The 21854-nt window shown below is 41.7% G+C and overlaps 1 protein-coding gene across 3 annotated transcripts in view; it reads left to right on the forward strand.

Annotated features, from left to right (window-relative positions):
• The window catches only part of sox6 (SRY-box transcription factor 6), a 124066-nt gene that overhangs the window by 43149 nt on the left and 59063 nt on the right, over positions 1–21854 (forward strand). For all 3 annotated transcript variants that reach the window (XM_063494612.1, XM_063494687.1, XM_063494528.1), the window contains exons 4-6: positions 1917–2154; positions 5263–5473; positions 21368–21457. In XM_063494612.1, the coding sequence (XP_063350682.1) occupies positions 1917–2154; positions 5263–5473; positions 21368–21457 (539 nt within the window). The remainder of the gene's footprint in view (positions 1–1916; positions 2155–5262; positions 5474–21367; positions 21458–21854) is intronic.

Below are 21854 nucleotides of genomic sequence, written 5' to 3' on the forward strand. Positions count from 1 at the left end.
AGTGAGTAAATAAGCGGCAAAGAGGATGGTAACAACTCTGTCACTGCAAATTTTTTAATAGTCAGTATAGAATTGTCTGATTTTCTTTGGCATAAATTCCTGCCGCACCTCTCAGATATTCTGAAGTTGGTGTTTAGGGTTTGTTTTTTAAAGGTAAAAAGAAAACTTTGCGACACACTCTTTAATTTCTTTAACTATTGCTCCACATCTATTTTTATGTTATTGGTTTATGTCGTATTCTCTTCTATTCTGAACTTTTCACAATCTTAAAATTTTGCTTTATAAAATTTGTACAGCATGTTTGGATCCTGTCTATCGTATCCACAGAGGATAACAGTTCAGCAGTGTGTGTGTGTGTGCGTGTGTGTGTGTGTTTACATGGACAATACATCTTATTTGACACACTTCCTTGAGAAGGACCAAGAACCATTACAGTCAAGACCTTGTTAGCAAAATCCTTTTTTTAATATGAAAATACCTTTGCCTATCTCTTGGTCCCCGGCTCTCAGCAGAAAGTGCAAGGACACCATCGCACCACAGCCTGCCTCAACCTTGAGAGCTCCCACCCCCACATGTCAAGCTGAGGGTGAAACTAAAGTGCTGTCACACTGACCCCTGTGGATAGAGCAGGAGAACAGGGCAGATGTTGATCAGTGATGAAATGTAATGCAAGAAGTATCTTGAGCATTTTGTCGCATACAAACACATAGCTGTAACTTCCCACCCCCATTTTAATTTTTTTATTAATTCTTCCTTCTCCCATGCAAACACAGACCAACTCACACGCCATGACTGTGAGCATTTACAGCTTGGTTTTAATGATCGATATCCCAGAGTTGAGAAGAATAAACAGAACAACAGCTAAGGGAAAGGTAGATTAGCAGCTAAATATGCTCCAGCTTCCTCTTTCCACTTTAGATCAGTAGGAAGGCCATATTATCCCCTTTTTAATTTAAAACCAAACACATAATTAGATTTTCTGGCAGTGTTTAATTTCATTCTTTGTAGCGCACAGCATGAGTGCAGGCTCATTAATTGTGAGAAAACGTGGAATTGGTTGTATAAATTTTACACCGAAAAGAGTTGGGTTGTTTAAAAAAAGAAAAAAAAGAGAGAAATTAGAATTAACATGAGTTTCCTTTGCACCTGATATGTCAAGTACACTCTTCACTGTAATATTCATGAAAGCATGTGACAGATTTGTGAATTTAGTCCTCCTGCGAGCTTTGGTTTTTAAGCCGCTTAAGTAGGATTTGATGGCCTGGGGGAACGCTGTCACCAAAATGTTAATAATTTCCTCATTTGATGCGCGGAAACAAAAGGAGACAAGGCTGGCTTTTGTTCGTATCTGACTGGTTCGGAATGAAAGAAAACCAAATGAGGAAAATTACTAAATTATTACGATGTTTGGAGGACAAAACCAAATATGTTTGAAAAATAGAGAACATCATTTAGGTAGCGTATGAATAAAAGACAATGAAAAAAGAGGGGGGGGTGGGGGAAGTAATCTCGTACCAGGAGTTAACTCATTTGTTAGGTTTTTCACTTTTTATCTGGATTTAGTCCCCCTCTCTGGCTGACCTGCTGCCTGAGTAACTATTGTGGGGTTTGGACCAGAACTCAAATAGGCATGGTTCCAGCCACAGATCAAGTCATCCATCTGCATTAAACAAAGGATTAGGGACCCCATGGCCTGCCCCCAACTCAGCAGCCCAGAACAGCAACAGGTGACAGCCAGGTTGATCATTCATCTCATGCACCATCATCCCCTCAGGTGCACTACCTGTAATCCCAGTGGCAGCTACGAAACCCCCCCCCCCCCCCAACTTGATATTCATTCATGGAATTCTTCAACAACTATAAGTCATAATCTTTTTTTTTTTTTCCCAACTCTATTTTGTTTCTTTGCTCCACAGCAGAGTCATGTCTTCCAAGCAAGCCACGTCTCCTTTTGCCTCTGTGGTTGATGGGGATGATGCCATGAGTCAGGAGCATTTGTCTTGGGAGAAAGAGGAGAGCGCAGAGGCCCATGGCACACCACAGCTGCCGCTGCACAGTCTGCTTCACGGAAAAGCCCCCGATGAAATGCAGCCGCTCAGCAGCGTACCATCAGAAAGCGATTGGGACAGCCTGGTGTCAGCCCAGCAGCGCATGGTGAGACATTCATACGCAGTTGCAAAACAAACCTCTAATAGAGCCCATGCTGGTTAACCAATAATGCCAAACATTTCAAAAGTCTCATACATTTTCACAAAGCATCTTTGTGCAGATGAAAAGAGTTTTAAAATCGCACTGATTTGAGCTCGTTTTTCACCTGCCACTGGGGACAGCAAATGTTTCACACAGAGCATCACACAGTATAAAAAAACATAATGACAGCAATAACAAAGATTTCAAGTACAAAATTAAAAAAATGTAAAATATGACAGCAAGCCATTTAGCAGAACAAATACCAATGTAGTCTGCTAAAGTTATACAGAACTGGTCGATCTTTAAACCTTTTTTATTATTCTGTAGTGACTCTGTGATACTTATGGAGTGAAAGAAAAACAGTGTGAGCTACTGTGGGGCGTAGAAGATGAAGCTCTGTTTAAATAAAGCATAGTAATGCAGGGCAATTTCAAACCTATTAGTATGCACTTATGTCTTACTGTCCTCCCGGGGGTATTCAAGATCCAAGCGGAGCAGCCACTCATTGTTCCTGGCTTGTATAAAGAAGCTTAGCTGATATTCTATCACCAGCTCCAGCCCCATGGTTCTGTAATGCTCTGAATCCTCAGGGATTCTGGAGCCTTTCAGATAGGCAACTGTGCCAAACATTAAACCATGAACTATTATTAGGTTAAAGAGGGGATCTCTAACTCTTCTCTGAGCAATGTGAGAGGCACATAAAATTACTTAATAGCAGATGGAGAGGAATGTAGCCTTATCTGCTTTCTTTGGTGTGCTTTGGATTTGCGTTACTGCTAAAAAAAAAATAGTGTGCTCAGTGCGTGTGTTGTTTCTCTTGTTTTGTGTAAGCTACATCTGCGGCAAGACCCCCAGATGCTGCGCATTTTAAGTGGAGCGCCGCTTTGATATGAGCAGAATGAGGAAGAGCATAGGCACTTGTGGGCTATAGACACAGGAGGCAGGTGGTTGTCTGTGACAGACGGGCCTGCGGTAAAGAGACCCAGAGGGCTTCTGAAGTAGCTCTGCAGTTTGCCACTGAGACCCTCAACACCTTAACACAACACACACACACACACACACACACACACACACACACACACACACACACACACACACACACACACACACACACACACACAGCCATAGGATTTCTCAGGTTCTTGTCATCTGTAGCACATTACAGTGTACATAACTAATATATAAAATAAATAAACTATGTGTTACACAAACTTAAATAAAACGTCAGAGACAAAACATTGAGTTATGTAAGCTCTTAAGGATAAAAAAACCTTAAATACAAGAAAGTTGTTTTTTTTAAAGAAGAAATATGAGGGCACCAATCACCATATTTTCTTAAGAAAGTATAAGACTGATCTTTCACTGATGTAAACAAGGCCAGCAGCCATTGAAGTAACAAAAAGAAAGAGTCTGCAGGTCTGAAAACTTTAGGTATGACTTTGATTCAAGCACATCACATCATGAGTGGCTAGATAGTAGCTATTTTAAATGTTAAAGGTTGAGTGTTTTATTACTTCTATATTATTCCCTCCTCTTGCCTTGATTTTGTTACAGTCCTAATTGGTATAATGTACAGTTAGGAGTGGACGTTTTTCATGCCCATGCCATCTTCTATGCTTGGAAGGTATTTCAACTGAATAATAGGTTGAATAGTAAGTAGGAGTAAGAACTAAAAAGGTTAGTAAAAGGGAAAAAAACAACAAGAAAAAAAGGTCAAATGCAAGAAGGTGGATGAAGAAAAGAAAAGGACATAAGGTGGAAGGAATTAGAGTGTTGCCTTTGCTGATTACCTGACTCTATTGCTGTGCCATGCCTCTGTGTGGGCTGTGCCCTGAACCCACGCCAGCTGATTAACCCAGCACTGCTCCACTCCCCTCAAGCACTCTCAACTGTCTCTGCCATGCTGCATAATGATCCAGCGCTGGGCTGGGAGGTGCAGAGTAGGCCGGTCGGTCGTGCCACCCTGGCACTTGGTACCAGACCACCCTACACTCCACTGAAACTCTGCCTCGAGCTCAACATGCCACACAGGGATGAGAACTCGGCACTGTCAACACTCCTGCCTGGTTTACTGCATTCCCGACTTTTTATTTGGGATTGTCAGTGACTCCAGACATGGTTGCATCATTTAACCATGCTGTAATACACTCTTATCACACTGGTGCTGATTAAAGCTCCCTGTTTTTTTGTTTTTTGTATGACTGGCTTGCAGTATATTTTGGATTCAGATCTTCTCTGTGCAGGCGAAAGTTTAAATCAGTAACTGTTCCCCTGTTAAAGTCTGCAACTCCTGGCTGCTTAGCTACCTTCTGCTTTCTCAGACTGCACAAACCATAATTAACACCACCTTCTGTCAGACGCAATCCTCAGCCATCGTCTGTGCGCTGACTATACACTCCCATGTGCAGAGTATTCTCTTCTACTCTCTCTGTCTCTCCCCCTGAAGCCCTCCCCCATTCTTCTCCCCCATGCCTTTATGTCTCTGTTTGTGCACAGGGAACACTCAGCCAGTCAGCCAGAGACAGGACCCTTAGTTAAATACTAAACCATACACAGGTGGGACGAAAAAACAACAACAGCTTGAGACAGGACACAGATTTACGACGGCTCGAGGCACTCAGCTGAGAATAGTTCTCCACTAGAAAATGAACAAATTACACAGCAGTCACCCTAACACAAATGCACACTCAACAGCAATTTGAGAGATTACAGCTGGGCGGTTTCTCTGTGTAGTCTCCGCAGATGAAAAGTAAAGCCTGAGCACATTATGGATATACCCCCATGAAAGCGTACCTCATCATTTCATCTCAATTTTTCACTTGTCATATTTCATTTATCAGAGCAGCTATCACTGTTGAGACTGCAGAAGCTGCCGTGTTGAAAAGCCAGAGAGGAGCCATTTAATATGGCCAAATCGCCCATGAGCTGCAAAAACCTAGCAATCACTGCATTTGAATGAAAAACTGTCAAAACACTGAATAGAGCCACTGACAGAACACAGAATCCCGCTCATCACTTAATACAAATCCCATCCCTTGTTGCCTCCCCTCCCGACTTCTGTTTGTCTTACAGGAATCTGACAGCAATAAAGTATGCTCCCTGTACTCTTTCCGGAACAATTCCACTTCCCCACACAAGCCTGAGGAGGGGGCCCGGGAGCGAAGTGACCTGCTGAGCGGATCAGCGTTTGGAACTCCAGAGCGCCGCAAAGGAAGCCTGGCAGACGTAGTGGACACTCTGAAGCAGAAGAAGCTGGAGGAGATGACAAAGACAGAGCAAGACGGTATGACTCCTTGTGTGTGTGTGTGTGTCTGTGCGTGTATTTGTGTGTCCGTGCATGTGTGTGTGCATATGTATGGGCAAAGGAATACTTTACCTTCTTCCCCCTTAAGCGTCCTCGATCTTTCCACATTTTCCCGTTTCTTTAATAGTTTTTCACGCTTGCTGACTGTCTGCCTCTTTTCTCCTGTATCTCTCTCTGTCTCAAACACTCATGCGGGCACACTCAAAGCTGGGAATACTGACGTTACAGTATTTCCAGTTTGTTCTGAACTTCTTCCAACATGACAAAGACTGTGTGGCAGTGCACCTCAGCATAAGTGTGGTCTTCATCCACGCCAAGGAAAACTCTTTGACTATAAAACTTATAGTGCTGACCTGATGCCAGGAACATTACCTCCTTTTTATTTTGCTACACAAGAACACTTCTCACCATGCACAGTTATTCATCAAAGGTTGCTAACCACAAACAACCCAAGCCCTTCTCAAGGATTTTACCTGTTTCGTGTGCATAATTAATTCATCTTATTCAGCGCACCATGAACAGCTCAGAGATTTTTTGTTGTTGCTGTTGCTGTTTTGTTTCCTAAAATTAGAGATAGAGGGGGAAAAAAGAAATCCCTTTCTGCGATAAGACTGTTGGGTCTCTATCATATCTGCTACCATTTCACCCTGCTTGGCTCTCCCTCCTACAGCCTGCAGTCTATCAAGAGTATGGCGGAAAAACAAATATTTGAAAGAGCTGCTGAAACACATCCCCCTTCTTAATTAGGGCTGTAGTAATATAACTACATCCAATCAAATGTTAAACCCCCTTGGGAATGCATGTGTCTCATTTAGTGTCTGGGGAGCTCTTAGCTTAAGCACTTCATCAGACGAATAAATTAGACCTCTGTTAGCCTAAAAATAATTTGCCACTTCTTTTTTAAGTGTTCGTTCGGCGATCTTTGTATCAGCGCGTCACAGGCCTCTCATCACTTAATCGTTTAGCCACATCCTGATATGAGACTGATTATTTGTGTTGTCATTAGATATTAGAAGTCAGTCCATATTTCACTGAATACAAAAATCTATATTACAAATTAGACCTGGGTAGGTTTATTAGTTTAATAATTGTTTTTTATTATGATTTAATGACCACTCGTATTGGCAATTTACCAACACACTGAAAAAAAAGAAGCTCTTAATAAATATCTCAGTTCAGACAGTAAATATACTGTGATGTCTCGCCCATGTTTTTGGGCCATTTTTACTAAATGCTCTAATGCAGACATAATTTTAGGGATATCCGGTATCCTTGCTGCTACTGATCTAGAGATATCGCGAGACATAAAGGAGTTCCCCAAGCAGGACAGCTTCTGGTTAGGACAAAGTTGGTATTGCTATTACTGCTGAGTTTTACCCTAAGGTATAAAAAAATTCATATGTCCTGCTTCTCGTGGACTTGATTTTCAGGGCAAGACCGTCAGTGCTCTTGGTAGCGACAGCGGGCATTATGGTAATGAGCCCCAGCTGGTGAAGGCTGGTTGTTGCAGTAATTTAAATGGTCAAGTGCAGCTTGTAATCCAGTGCCTTATGTTGGCGCAGGGAGGAGAGGGTGCTTTAGAGTACCATACAGCTGTTTTAATCTCCTGTTAATAATAGTGACTTGGTCCGCCTCATGTGTTGTGTATCCTCACCACCAAAATAAACTCCCTTGTTGGTAGAAATTAGTTTCTGAGCTGGAGACACGCAGAATACAAGAGTTTCGGTGTGCTGTCCCCAAGCTGCAAGAATTGTGGGATACTTTTTTCTGGAGAGCACTTGAGGAAGCCTCAGTGGTGATGATATGTGATTACTGTAAAATGGGGGAGAGGGACTCTGAGAAACTGCCCAAGGAAAATCTCAGAGAAACTTTTGAGAGATCTTAATCTTATGTCTTTGTTTCTGGTCAGAGACACAGTTGGAAATGAAAAGGGCAGGATTAATGTAGTAGAGAACATGCAAGAATGCCATTTGTTGTCTTAATGATGTTACTAATATACCACAAGCAACAGATGAGCTAAATATGTAGCTTATCTACACATGACAACTGTTGTGTCTAATTCTGCTGCTTTGATGTCTGCCTGGCCGGGGTCACTGAGGTCCTCAGAGACTCCTCACCATCTGGTACCATTCTTCTCTGGCCTTCCTTGTCTAGTCAAGATGGCTCATTGTCTTGATGGACTGAAGATAACTGCAGTAACATCAATCGTAGAGGGACAGCAAATGATCTGCGATACACTTCTCACACTACATTGCTCATAGATGGAAAATAAAACCTAAATTTGTCTAAAACTTTGCTCTGAAAAGCTTCTTTGCCATTTATTGTTGACAGTCTTCAATAGCTGTTTCTGGTTTCCTGGCTATTGGGTTTTTAAGAGGTATTTTTTCTGTACTGCAAGAACCACAAATGACAGTTGGCTGTTAGCGGCAGGTTTCTCAAAGCCTTAACAAAACCTAAACATACAGTACATGAATTATTGGGGTAGAAATGAAGGTATACAGACAGTCCCTAAAATAACAGATGGTAATTTTTTGACTTCATTCACTCTATTCGTGAAAATAATTTCTTTGTTTTCAAAAATACAAATAATAATAAAAAAGAGTCACTGTTCAGTATTAGCTATTATTCCTTCATCCCTTCATCTCTGTATATTTGTACCCTTTCACCCTCTCTATCCTTCCACCTTTACTCTCCATTTCTGGTCCTTAAAGTGCTTTAAGTGCTTGTGACTGTGCTAATGAATGAAAATGTCCTCCCAGCAGCGAGCACTGCATTTAGCTGAATAGTCACCTTTGCTGTAAAAGCTCTATCAGGCCCAGTTGCCAGCAGGGCTAACGATTGTGCCCCATGTTTATTTACTAGGTATTGTAAATGCATTATTTATGGATAAGTCTCCAGACAGCACTTGTCAAGAGTTAAAAATGTCAGTATAAAGTATTAGGGTAAAAAGAAAAATAGCCTTGATTATAAAAACCCAAGGTGACCTTGATTTGATTCACATGCAATTAGAGCAGTTTTATATAATGCACTAAAGTATGAATCAATACTGTGCAAGTCAACACAGAAACTCTTGTGTGTACAGTCTTTATGATCGTCCCCAAGACAAGGACGGGTAATTGGGTTTCAGCATCCCGTTTTACCTTTTAGGGATTTTCCAGGCTCACTATCTACTTGTTGAAACCTTGCCAGTCCATCCAAGACTAATATTAAAACACAAGCAGCTTATTTCCATGTATTAGGGCAGTTAAGAAATATTGTTTTTGTTTTTTTTTGTTTTTTAAATGAAGGGCATAAAGAGCTGAAAAAAAATCAATATTCTATATATTTTATTTTTAAAACTTCAGTAAAAATGCCTATCTAAAAAAAAAACAACCTTTGAGCCTTACTCTGATTTTACCACTGCTGAATACAAAAGCCATAGTGTTCAGCATCACAATACGCTCGGCTCGGTTCTTAGACTTCTATTCAGTAAACCGTACTGGGAAAAAGGGGTGACCTGAGAATATTTGATAGTGGATAGTTTCACATGTAATCTGCAGCTTTTATCTAAAACATAACAATAACACAAGTGTCAAGACACAGAGATGGACAGATATTCTGAGACTGCAGCCTTTGAAGAACAGTAAGAGTGGATACACTAGGTGCACTAGCAGAACAGCCAACACCTGGAGTCCTTTGACAAAGTCATGGCTAATTAGTTCAGCAAAGGGAAGCCGTACCACCAGCCAAACTGCAACTGCTTTTTATCCTGAGGTGAAAGGAATTAAATATCCTTCTACTAAGAAAAGAGTTCCCCCTACCGAACCTTTGCCGGTGACATAGAGCAGCACAGTGGGGTGTGCCGCTGGAAGGATTGTGTTTGGTCATATGTGCAAACGGTGTGTGGCTCAGTGCCACTACATAGACGTGTCTTCCTCACCTTCTGCCTTTATCACCTCTTCTCTATTTGTAAGTGTAATCCCCCTGGCGAGATTGTGTATTATCACTGTATAATGACTGTGCAGTAGGTTGAGTGTGGGGGGAGCGATCAGCATTGTGTGAGTAGCCCCAGGTCATTATCCTCTATTACAACGCGGCGTGTAATGAGATTCAGGGATGGGAGAAAGCTGTGGAAGAGAATAGGATCAGCTCTAAGCCTGTGGTCTGATTAGCACTGATGAACTCTTGACTCTGTTGTAACACTTTCCCCTGTCAGTGTCACAACCTCTTCTGACTCTACATGGAGACTCAACAGCAATTGGCTGCAGATGCTTGACAGCATTAACAGACTCATTTTTTGATTCCTATTTTCTTTAAATGCAGCATTAAAAGAATTTTTAAAGGTTTTCCTTCTTTCCTGTATACCTATAACCTGTAATATACATTATACCGGCAAAAATACACCTCCCCCAAAAAAACAGACTGCTGCACTTTCTCCCCTCCTCTTTTAGTTCCCGCCCTTCTCCCCTCTCGTCTCATCCCAGCTGCCATGTCATCTGGTTCTGCTTTATCCCACCTAATTAATAGGAATCTTTGTTATAATGATCTGAGCATGAGCCTCTGACTCTATGCATATGCAATGAGGGCTGGAAACCCAGTTGCCTTGGTTGCAGATTTTGAGGCATTCTTCACACATAGCTCAACGCTGCCTATCGTTGCAGCATCAGCTGGACAATATAAAGCCGGGACCCTCTTGGCGTTAGCATACACAGGTTAAGTAACGATTAGCCAAGAATCTGCATCTCCTCTGTATGCCTTATTTCCACCTCCTGCAAAGTTTTTTTTTCACTGTTGTTAAAATAGTTTAACAGATTCTTTTAAGTTGTCTGTTTGATCAAACGGTCATTACTGGATAGTTGTGTTTATGCTTACATCCCGTACTGTATGTCAGGGGGAGTGCTTCCTGTATATATGTGCGTGTGTGTGTGAAAGTGTGTGTGTCTGCTCTCTGTTGGCCTGTGGTGTGGTGCACCAGCTCAGCGGAGCAGTGCTCTGGTCTGTCACTTTTGTTTGAATAGGTAATGTAGCTCTGTTCAGGCTGAGGAGACATGAGCTGGAATCGCTTGTTAGGACACATGATCAAAAGTGGCTCTCTGCTCTCTGCCAATCAACCCTCTTGTCACCCCGTGAAGCAGACGTTAAATAGATTTTTCGGCTGTATGCCGCGGGCAGCCTGCCAGCCTGACATGTGAACTTTCACAAAAAAGGGATACCCTGCCCTTCACTCCTCCCTATTCTTACTTTGCCATCTTCTTCCTTCTTCTCTGGTTTCTGTATTTCCTCCCATCCCATCTCCCCACCCCCCATTTTACGCCGCCATTCTGTCTTTTTTCAGTGTTTTTTCCCCTTCTGTCACCCCTATCTGTCCAGAGCACCTCATTCCCTCCTCCTTCTGTAAATTTTGTCTTCAATCCTTTTTTACCCTCCAGTGACAAAGTTGTTCCTCTGCCAGGTTGAGATCAGAGCCCACTGCTAAATGGAGTGGCTTCATGATGGGAATAGGCAGCTCAGAGAGCCTGGTCCACTCCTGAATTATGTATTTACTATCTGTTCCAAAACAGAGCCTTCACATAACACAGGCATGTCCCCATAGGGCAATGGAGGCCTGTGCAGGTTTCACTTTACACAAGCTAAGATATAGATTTTGTTGCCCCTTTTAAAACGGGAACCCTTTCTGCTGTCTTGGTCATTCAGATGACAAAACAAGCAGCTGCTTCTTCAATGTGCCATTCTTCGCATTCAAGATCACCTTCCCCAGTTCTCATATTCCGATTAGTCAACAGTAGCAACTGCTGTGAAGCATTCCAGGGGCCATCTTCCCGGGTTTCAGCTGTTGAGCATGTCCCCCTGCACCCATGCAGCACAAAACACCCATTGTGATCCTGGCTTACTGGCTGCACAGGAACCCCTTGATAGGAGGAAACGGGTGTCTCTGAGAGACAAATCGCAGCCAGGGTTGCACAGAGGCTTGCTTGTCCTTATATGCTCATACACCAAGCTGGCTGTAGGTATGCCTCGTCAATTGCATTTTTAACAAACAGTCTAGAAATGCAATCAGTGACATCACAGCTTCTGCGGTAAAGGTCTGGAAGAATTTGAACAAACGCTTCTTGTTAAATTTATCAGTGTGCTGTGTATGAGTGACCTGGTGATAAAATCAGCTGTAGTTTGTGATGGCCTGAATGTTTTATGCGACACAAGTGTTTTTGTAATAAAGCAGAGATGCTGATACGTAAGAGGACAGGAGTGATTGAAGGTGCTAAATTTGTCCCGGGATCATGAAGCACACAAGCAGGAGATAAAGGCCAGTTTTGCAGGAAAAGGAACATGATAAGGGTCATATATGTGGCAAACTGGAGGAGGATGGGCTGCGGCAATCAGAAATGGAAAGGACAGGGGCTATTCCTCAGTGGCATGTGGGGCAGAGTGAGGGCATGTGTACCTTGCAGTTAGTGCATGTGTGTGCACATTTGCGTGCGTCTGCAATTGGGTTACACTGGGAAAACTGTGTGCCAGCTAAGTATCGCTGTCCTAGCTATGGTATTCAGCTCCCAAGCATTCTCCACACATAACTTGACAAAGAATCGGTGTCATCTGACCGAGGATCAAAATAGTGTGAGTGTAACTTACACCCCGGGCACAGACGGCCTCTGTTGCCTGCTAATGATTTCAGAGCACATTTCAGACTTGTTCTGTAAGTCAGAAATACGTCAGCCATCCAGCTAAGAGATCCGCCTTGACACAGCCAAACATGACAACTAGTGTATTTGCAGCCTATTAACATATTTGCATTGTTTTCTCCCAGGAAAAAAGCAAACGTGAATTTATTAGATCAAACTTTGATGTGCTGTGTACTGAACAAAGAGATTATTTAATCAGCAGCGATGAAACAATCTTTTCCTCCCACACAATGCTGTTTTCTTTCTCCTTGTTCAATAATATTACACGCACAGGGAGATGTAACGAACATGTCAGAACAAATGAACGGAAATTGTTTTTTTTATTGCATTACAAAGGGTGTTGATGCACACTTAGCTGACTAATGTCATCACTTTTTAAAAGTAGTTTGCCAGCAGGTTGTAGTCCGTTTGGCTCCGCACCCCATATTAATAAAAGGGAAAAGATAGATATTACTTCTATTGTTGCTGCACATTAAGACACTTAGCTCAATGTACCGAGGGGAAATGAATGGAGACTTTCTAGGAGCTGGAATACTTAACCTTTAGAAGCGCTATGGTAACTTCATGATTTCTCCAGCTGGCGGTTTGACTGTAAATTTCTTTAGTGTATTTTAATTGTTCATCAGTTACGTTGATCTAATTTTTAAAAAGACCTAGAACTTCAGACTTTTTTTTAAAGGAAAAAAGGGGATTTTTGTGGGGTGCAGGCATCTCTTTTTTTCTCAGAGAGCTTAAAACATAATCTAAAAATAGTGACCTTTGGTCTTACAGTCCAGTAAGCTGTATCTGTACATCCTAAACTCTGGCATCTTGGTAAACAAAGTTGGTTATGTGATTAAATAAACAACTTTAATTGCTATTTGGGGATAAAAAACCCGAACTGAGAAGTGGAAATTAATAATTCCCTCACTGTGAGTTCAGATCGCCTCCAACAACCATATCCACCACCCGCTGCAGCCACCCATCCCCCCTAAACACATTGTTTGCTTAAAGTAAAATGAGCAAGACACACACAATAACACATTCACAGTATGTTGCATCATGTATAAAGCAGTATATTACCCAGAACACTTATATAGAGGTTGCTTCTTTTTGAATATCTTTGAAGTGTTTGAGGAGTACCGTGGTTGTTGTCCACTGTCTGTACAGTGGCAGACACTTGGCTTCCCTGCAAACTGTAACGCATTCATGTGAATCCCATTAGTCTCTTTTTGTCCTTGTATATTCAGACACCCATTAATTTACTAAATCAACACTGAACCGCCATGATCACAGTACTACACGTTGTCTTCACACATCTATTAATTTAACATAGATGAATAAATGTGAATGTTTTCGGGCATTGATTAGCAGGCAAGTTTATATCTGACAGTTAAATTGCATGGTACCCCCCCAAAAAATCTCTCCAATGCAAGGTACCCAGTAATTTGATTTTTGTATGAAATTATTATAATTTATTACAGTGTGTGGACGGTAATGATTACCAACATCAAATGGAAATTATAATTTGAAATTTAGTCTACATATTTCTTCTTGTAATGTTCATGTTCCCAAGTGCTGATCCCTTAATCAGCATCGTCTTCGACTCCAAAAGTAAAGTCCACTTTTTCTTTCTAGTAAACCAAACACACTCACACTCTATCACAACTGATTTACTTTTTCCATTTTCCTACTGTACTCCCTCGCTTTTGTGCCTTTCTGCACTATTGTTATCCTGCAAACAAATAAATGAGCTCATTTTGCAGCAAAGAAATTTTAAGGCGTCTTACTTAATAAAAGTATTTTTTTCCTCAAGTCAGAAATTGTGTAAAGAAGGGCATTGGATGAATAAATTGTGTTTTATTTTGTTCCATCTTAATAAAACCTCCATTTCACTTTAACCTTGTCTGATTCTTTTACCGTGCCCTATTTGGTCTCTCTTAATTCAATCAAAGCAGCAATTGTTTCTTTCTCTGACGAATTTTAGAGTGCATTGTATTGATAGCGGTGCTCAATAGAATCCCTCTGCTGCCTGAATAGAGACTTTAAAGCAAAGGAGCAGAGAGGAGAGGAAATGAAAAGTTCATTTTGCTATTCAAGCATTTAATGGTCCTAGTTCTTAAAAGTGACCTTGTGGGGTAGAAAGCAGAGCGGCACAGCAGCTCCTTCCAGCTGCACACATGGCATCCATCGGGGGCACAATCACGCACAGTCCCAACACCTCAGGCTCGGACATATGTTGAGTTTTATTTCATTCTTCTGACATTAATCCTATTCACCAGCTGTTCTGCCAGCTGCCACTCTCCGGCTTAAGGGGAGATTGCAGTTTTGGGGGCTCTGAGTACTGGTTTATCTTGGCTCCTCATCTCCTCCTCACGAAGTTTTGATTTTTTTTTTCCTTGCCCTACTCCTACTTCCAGGTTCCTTGAGTTGCATACTTGCTTGCAATCTTCCTCTCTCTTTTAACTTCTTGCTTTTGTTTTTCTCATCTCTAATTTGTGTAAAAAGAAGGAGGTAAGACTACAATTAACTGAATTTTCTGGCCCCTACCCTGTTTAAGTCCTCCAGTTCTTTTGGTAGTGTTTGTTCAGGATACTGTATGTAAGATTATTCAGAAACAGCAATGCCACCGGCCTTCTGCACAGCTCTTCTCCGTGTGTACCCGCAACTTATCCCCTCTTTCGGTCAAGAAAGCCCACGTATTTGTGAAACCTGCTCACCTCACAGTCACCCAACATCATTTCCGTAGGATTAACCCGGACATGGCCTCAGCCTGTACAGTTATGATTATTGACATATTGGGTCTGGCATATTTCACATTTATGTGCATTGTCTGGAAGCATACTCAAGTGTTCTCAATGTCATTTCTGCTGAAGTACGGCCGGGCAGTCTGCGAGCAAGGGCCGCAATGAATTGATCATTGCTCACTGCTCACTTTAATAATTCAAGCCTGATTGCCACAGAGTGCCGCAGTAAAATGGATTGGGAGAGGTCACATGCTGCTCAGCTCAGGAGGTGAAGCCTCTTGGGGATGGTTAATTCATATATGCTTGATAGACACGTGTCCTATTTAGAGAGGTCATTGTGCTAGGTGTGTGTGTACTGTTTCTCAGAATAGGCAGGTCAACTGTGTGGGATTAACACGCTGGTCAGTGGCGATAAAAAAAACAGGGGAAAGGGACGAGTTAGTGTCCAAAACTGCAAGGTAGTAACAGCTTTGGTCTGTGGTTGTCAATGTATTTCAGCCCACATTTAATTTTGAATCATTCACTTGATAACAGGATGACTATGACTGAAGTGCATTCTGTGGGAACTACTGTATACTAACACTGCTAATCCATTCCCTGAACTCAGCATCTGCAAAGCCTAAAATGCCAAATTATTGAAAGACCTTAAAGTTATCAAATAAAAAGGAAAGAAAAGATGGAGAGAGAGACTAAAAACTGACTTTTGCACTGTTACAGCTAAGAAGTAGGGAAAACACGATGGAAAGGAAAAAGGACATAAAACACAGGACATGTTTTCTTTCCCAACCTCGTCTCGGTTACCCTATGTTATATTTATAGCAACTATTTACATGACCAAATAGGATAGTGTAATAGTGACTAACAGAAATGTTCACCAAGTGGAATAATGATTAGGTGTCAGTTAAAGAAAGCCCACCACGAGGTGCAGGTGCTCCACAATACAGCGACATGTCTCAAGGAGCCGGACCTTTTTATTTACGCATGCCGGCACTCGTAATTACATATAAAAAGACAGAATTATTCAACAGAACCAACGAGTATTCTGGAAATGGTAGAGGTTATTACAACTGTTGACAACGAGGAAAGGTAATTGCCTGAAAATGAGCGACAACGCAGTGTTGTGCTCAGAATGCACCCCCCTCCTCCTCTCGATCCCCCTTCCCCAGCCACTCACCACCACCACCACCCACCCACCCCAGCTCCCTCTTTAGCGTTTGCATTGTGCAGCATCACCCGGGTGTGTAACCTATTGCGTTCCGATTGCTCCCTTGCAATTAGTGCCCTTTTTGTCCTCACTTCAATAACGGCATGATTATGGAGACTTCAGGAGTATTTGCAGCATCCAACAGCTGTTGTCTCAGGGACTACCGGCTGAATGACAAAAACATGTTTTCTCTCTGCATTTCACTTCCCTGGCTGCCTCTTGTAATTATTATGTTTTATTTGGTTTGATGATGGGGTCTTGTTTTTAGTGTGTCTGTGATTAAGATATTCAAAGGATTCCTTGGAGTGTGTCACAGTCATTTTCATTTTTATCAATCTCGACTTTTGATTTGTTTCCCGTGCAGTGCGGAGTGGATGGGAAATTAGACGTTAGCTTATCATTGTCTGACTGAGATTCTGGCAGCTTTATTTCTGAGACAGAATTTATGCCTGAATCAAAGGATTATACTGTATCTAACACTAAAAGTAGGAATGTGATAAATGTGACAGCCTTTTTAAGCTGTTTAAATGCTTCCAGTTTTTTTTTCTTTTTTAAGAATTTGCCCAGATATTTTTTGCATGTGCAATCATACGATAAAGTCGACACAATGAAGTAAATCAAATGTGCTAATATCATCATAATCATTTATGGATAATTTATGGCTCTATAATCCTCTGTAAAATAACAGTGATTTGTGTAATTTTCAATTAAAACATTAGTGGATATTCCTCACCCCACTGCTTTATTGGACCTTTGAACTTTATGGGATGCCTAGACAGCACTAATCATCACTAGGCTACAATTATGGTATAGTTTTATGTGAAATTTACTTTTGAGTCACTCTTTTTTAAACTTGTCAGTTTTGTTTAAGTGAAAGTGGATGGATGGATGGATGGATGGATGGATGGATGGATAGGTGGAATTTGACTATAATTGGATTAAGCCAAATTGTATAAAACATACTCTTTTTCCTCTGTCCCTCCACCCCTCACTGCAAATGCTAAATTGTTTCCCTATTTGCCTCAGTGTCTCATCCTCTGCATTGTGGGGAGGAAATTATTTATACGGTCAGTGTCAGCTGATCATTGATTTGGTAATTACACGTTTCCCCTCGAGGCTGAGACAACTGATATACAAGGCCAATGCTAAAGGGGAGGTCCTCCTAGTTTCTTATCCATGACTTATAGCTAATTTGACCCTCCTAGATAGCCCTCTCTACTCTGCCAACAGCTTTTCAACACAACAAACACTCGAACACAAGTATCATCTTTCTCCCAGGAGAATGGAGCTCACAGAGCAGCTCAAAATGTGGTGGCAGGCAGTTGAAACCTTTTCATTGCTGACAACACAGAGTAATAAAACACCCATCGCTGCATGTTGTAACAAACCATTCTTGTGCTTTGAGGTATCAGTGGTCTTTTGAAACATGACGACGTGTTTTCTTGCATCAAAAACTTTGTTATATTCAACTTTTTAGGGATTGTAAAGGATAATATTTTTAAAAAAACAAAACATAGAAAACTGAGATGGGCTTTTTTTACCCAAGCTGTGGTGGAATACTCACTTTAATATACACAGTGTACTTCATAGCTCCATATCATTAATTTTTAAGATCTAGTTTATTGCTGTCCAATCTAATTCCAATGTGACAGGATCTGATGTGTTTGTGACTGCATTTTTTAGTTGGTTTGATGTACCACTTGGTAATTTGACTTTTTCTGTCTACAGCAGCAATAAAAAGATTAATTAGCAAAAACGTTCTTCTGCCTTCTCTTTTTCCAAATCTGAGAAAAAACAAAACAAATTTGGGATTGGTCTCTTTTTCCTTAAAAGAGTGGAGAAAGTGCTGAAAGAGAGGGGGAGATATGTCAGGGAAAGACAGACAAATAGCAGGAATATCAGTATTTTTCTTCAAGACTGTCAGGGAGTCAGTCGGTGTCAGGACAGATAGTAGTAACCTGCCTTTTAGCTTCTGTGGTTTATACTGAACATGATATTCTGGCACCACTGACTGCCAGGTGCTGAAAGCTTTGTTTATGTCACATATCATCCTAGAAACATTCTTCTGTTAAGATTTATGAGGATCATTAAGGTTTGTTTTTAATACAGTTTAAAAAATGTAGCCTAATCTATCCCAATCATCGCAGCTCTATGTGTCTCAATCCCTGCGCCTGTTCAGCTACATCAATAAGATCATAAGATCACACAATACCTGCATAGAAGAGCTGTATAGTAGAGATGACAGCCCAGATAGGAGCTAAACATATTGAATTTGGCAGTGTTAATGACTATTCGCTTTCTTCTGCGTGCCATTTTGGCAAAATAAAATCGGGAAAGAGTTCAGGGCATTTTTCCAGCTATATAGCACCAGCCCCAGACAATGAGACCCAGACAGGCTTAGTAGTCAAGAAACCATTCCCCTCTCAATGGGAACACATCTTGGACACACACACTCCAGTAGTTTTGTCTTGTATGTTGCTATCTGTGCTAGCTGCAGAGCGGTGGGGGCCTGTGCCAAGGGTCCATAGGGACCACTGGAATCGCTGGGGCTGGAGGAAGTTGGTCTGGGTCCAGTGGGGCGATCTGGGCTTGGTGACAAGCCAAGCTGTCTACTGCAGGGACGCTGGGAAAATGTAAATAAGAGCCTGATAAGGGCTATTGTTTTCATTCCATTCTCATCCCAGCTGAATGGCCTGCTCCCCAGCCACAGAGCATTTTATCTCAAGAGGGGGAGAGAAAAAATGGATGGGGTGGGGGTGGGGGGTGGGTGAGAGATTTAAGAGCCCCCATAGGAAAATAAAAATAAACTCGCTGGACTCTTCTCTTGTTTAAGCTAATTCCCTAGTATGTTATGTCCTACTTTGAAAGGACAAGAGCAGCAAAGTCTTCCAAACACTAAAAACTTCACAAGTTTACCACTTTTCCTTTCAGAACATCTCAGTATGTATTTAAAAAAAGCAATCAGGAGTTAAGCGTGAATCTTGTATTACAAATAATCTGTTATTTTATGGTGAATACACTGTGTATCAATTTTGACACCCTGTCATAAGCTGACAGTAATTATTATGTTGATGGTAACCAGTGTTTTCATTGGCATCTATAATTTCTCCTGGGAAAACAGAAAGACATTTTAGAAACTGAAGTAGCATTCCTCGGATTAATCTAAATTCTTCAGGAAAATAGGCCGTGGACGGGTGCTTTGAAAAAAGCCAGACATCTGACTCATTTACTGCTTTCCTCGAGCACGCCTGCGCAAAAGTTTCTCTTCTTTTACCAAATCCATTTTTGGTTGCCTGTTTTGTTCACACTTTGAACACTGAAAGGTGTTTGAGAGTTATTTTATGGACTAATCCAGGTCATTATTCACCTTTCCCAGGTGGATGGTAGGGAGGACAGCAGTGCATTCCAGCTGTAGTTTCTCCTGTTGGAGGACTTGGCAGGTCGTGTCTGGCCCGGCAGAGGGGATAGAGAAGTAAGGGAGCGGCAGCTCTCCTGGGAGGGAGGTGGAAGGGAGGGGGAGGACTGGAGTAGAATGGAAGCTGGCACCACATTATCTCCAACTGTTGGTGCATTCCTTAATGATCAAGTGCTGAAGAAGCATCTGTGATGAAAGTGAGTGTGTTTGTGTGTGTGAGAGAGAGAAAGAGAGAGACAGCGAGAGAGCATATGTTTGCTTATTAGCATATGTTCGATGTGTTTGTTTAATTCCCCTTTTTACCATTTTTTGAAATATGTCTGTGCTTCAGGGGAAAATGTCAAGCGCTGGTGTTGCTGTGTCTGTCAGGAGATTATGATTTGAAGGGAGTTTGTTGTTCTGGGAGAGGAAGCCCTCTCACCCAGGGGTGAGAAGCAGGGAAGAAAAGCTGAGCTCCGCTACTCCCCCTGCCCTTAACCCCCTGTTTTAAGATCTGTGATCTTTGTGCCACGCAGGGAGTTAACACACACAAGCACACACAAAACACATAGGCTTTTCTGACTCCCTCTCTTAGGGTCAAGGGCACAAACTGTGAGTTGGGAATTGGAAAGTCAATAAAGCAGAAGTAATGTTATAATGACCCCGAGCTGAAGATGTCCTGTCGACCCCCATCACATTGGAGGAAGTGGACAATCAAACAAAATGGTGACTCTGCTTGATCTCGCTGAAAGCCATCCTTAAACAAGGCCACAACAACTACTGACCCCCTGTTACTCCCAGATCCTCTGAACTCAGTGTGTTTGTCAGAAGGAGCAACAGTGTTTGGTTTTGTGGAAGCGGGCGAGAGATGATACAGAAGGATAAAAGGAAGCAACATTTGTATACATCCTCAACTGTATAAATCTCCTCTGATCCCAAGTATGATAGTGGTAAAACTGGAAGAATCCAGATGTTTCACGTGACAGGGCTTTCTCAGTCCTCACTCCTCCTCCGTTGCATTATGTAAAACAAAACACCATAAATTCTGCCCTTGTGTTGCCAGAAGTATGTTTGTGAATGATCCACTGTTATATGCTTGTAAGACTATTCATTATGGAGCTCCACAGCTTTGCAGCTTTAAATGTTGCTCCATATTAATTATACAATTTGTAAAAATCTATCTATAAATGCAATCTCTGTAAAAAATTATTTTAATTGTAAGTCAGTAAAATGTATTTTTATATTTCACTCAAAATACTCAAAGAATTGCACTGAACGAAGCTGCGGCTTTAAAAGGCATAATTCAGTAGGACTGGATGTGTTGCTCTGGTTCAGATTAGAGGCAGGCTCAGAGTGGAGGGTTGCTCTACTGGTGTTTGATGGGAACAGGCTGAACCCGAAGCACCGCAGAGATGGTGGAGGCCTAGGTCAGCCAGCCCAGTATGTTCTTTATCAGCTACACCAGCGACAGCATGGCAGATTGCAGCCATTCCTTCTCTGATTCATTGTCTGCTGGACAAATGTTAATTGTTTTCATCATTGGCAGCTATGTGAACGTTTGGACGTACCCAGTCTAACTCTTTGCCTCCCACTTAATGTGTGTCTCTGCCCTTATGGTAGTCCCACAATGCCTGCTTCCCTCCTCACTCCACCCCTAGCTCATCTCTCAGCTGTCGGACGGAGTCTCTTTTTAATGTTTCCCGCGCAATGCCATCAAATAAAACACCTCTCTTTCGTCCGATTCACCATCTTTTCATTTAAGTATATGGATTTATGACATCTACAAAATTATGAAAAGCGAAACTATATACTTTGCACAATATTACATACATAAAAACGTCAAATATTACAAATGGCTTTAAAGTTCCCTTGTAATTTTTCTTTTTTTAGAATCCTCGTGCATGGAGAAACTTCTTTCTAAAGACTGGAAAGAGAAGATGGAGAGGCTCAACACAAGTGAACTGCTGGCAGAAGTAAAAGGTATGAATAGAAGTACCCCGTGAGTTCCTCATTCCTATCAGACTTACATAGTATATGTGCTGTTTAATATCAGAAAAAGCCTTGTACTTTGAAATGAAACAAAGGCCTTTGGCTGCCCTCCTCATTCATTTCTCTCCTCCCTTATCTTTTGTTGGAATGCCCAACTCTGTCCAAAGTGCTTTTCTTCAAAATTCCAGCCCATTTAGCCTCAGTCGAAGGCTCTCTTTGCTTGTCAGCAGTTTATTGTTGTTGTCCCTTCAGACGGCCCTGAGCCTCGCTGCTCTGCTCTGGCACATGCGGTGCGTTCATGCTGCTCTGGTAATTGTTGAACCCAAAGTGTGCTTGATGTAAACAGACCACGGCTGAGCTGAAAGGGGAGAAGCGGCTTGGAGAGGAG

The sequence above is a fragment of the Pelmatolapia mariae genome, linkage group LG1 (genome assembly GCF_036321145.2).
Source record: "Pelmatolapia mariae isolate MD_Pm_ZW linkage group LG1, Pm_UMD_F_2, whole genome shotgun sequence".
NCBI classification, from domain to species: Eukaryota; Metazoa; Chordata; class Actinopteri; order Cichliformes; family Cichlidae; genus Pelmatolapia; species Pelmatolapia mariae.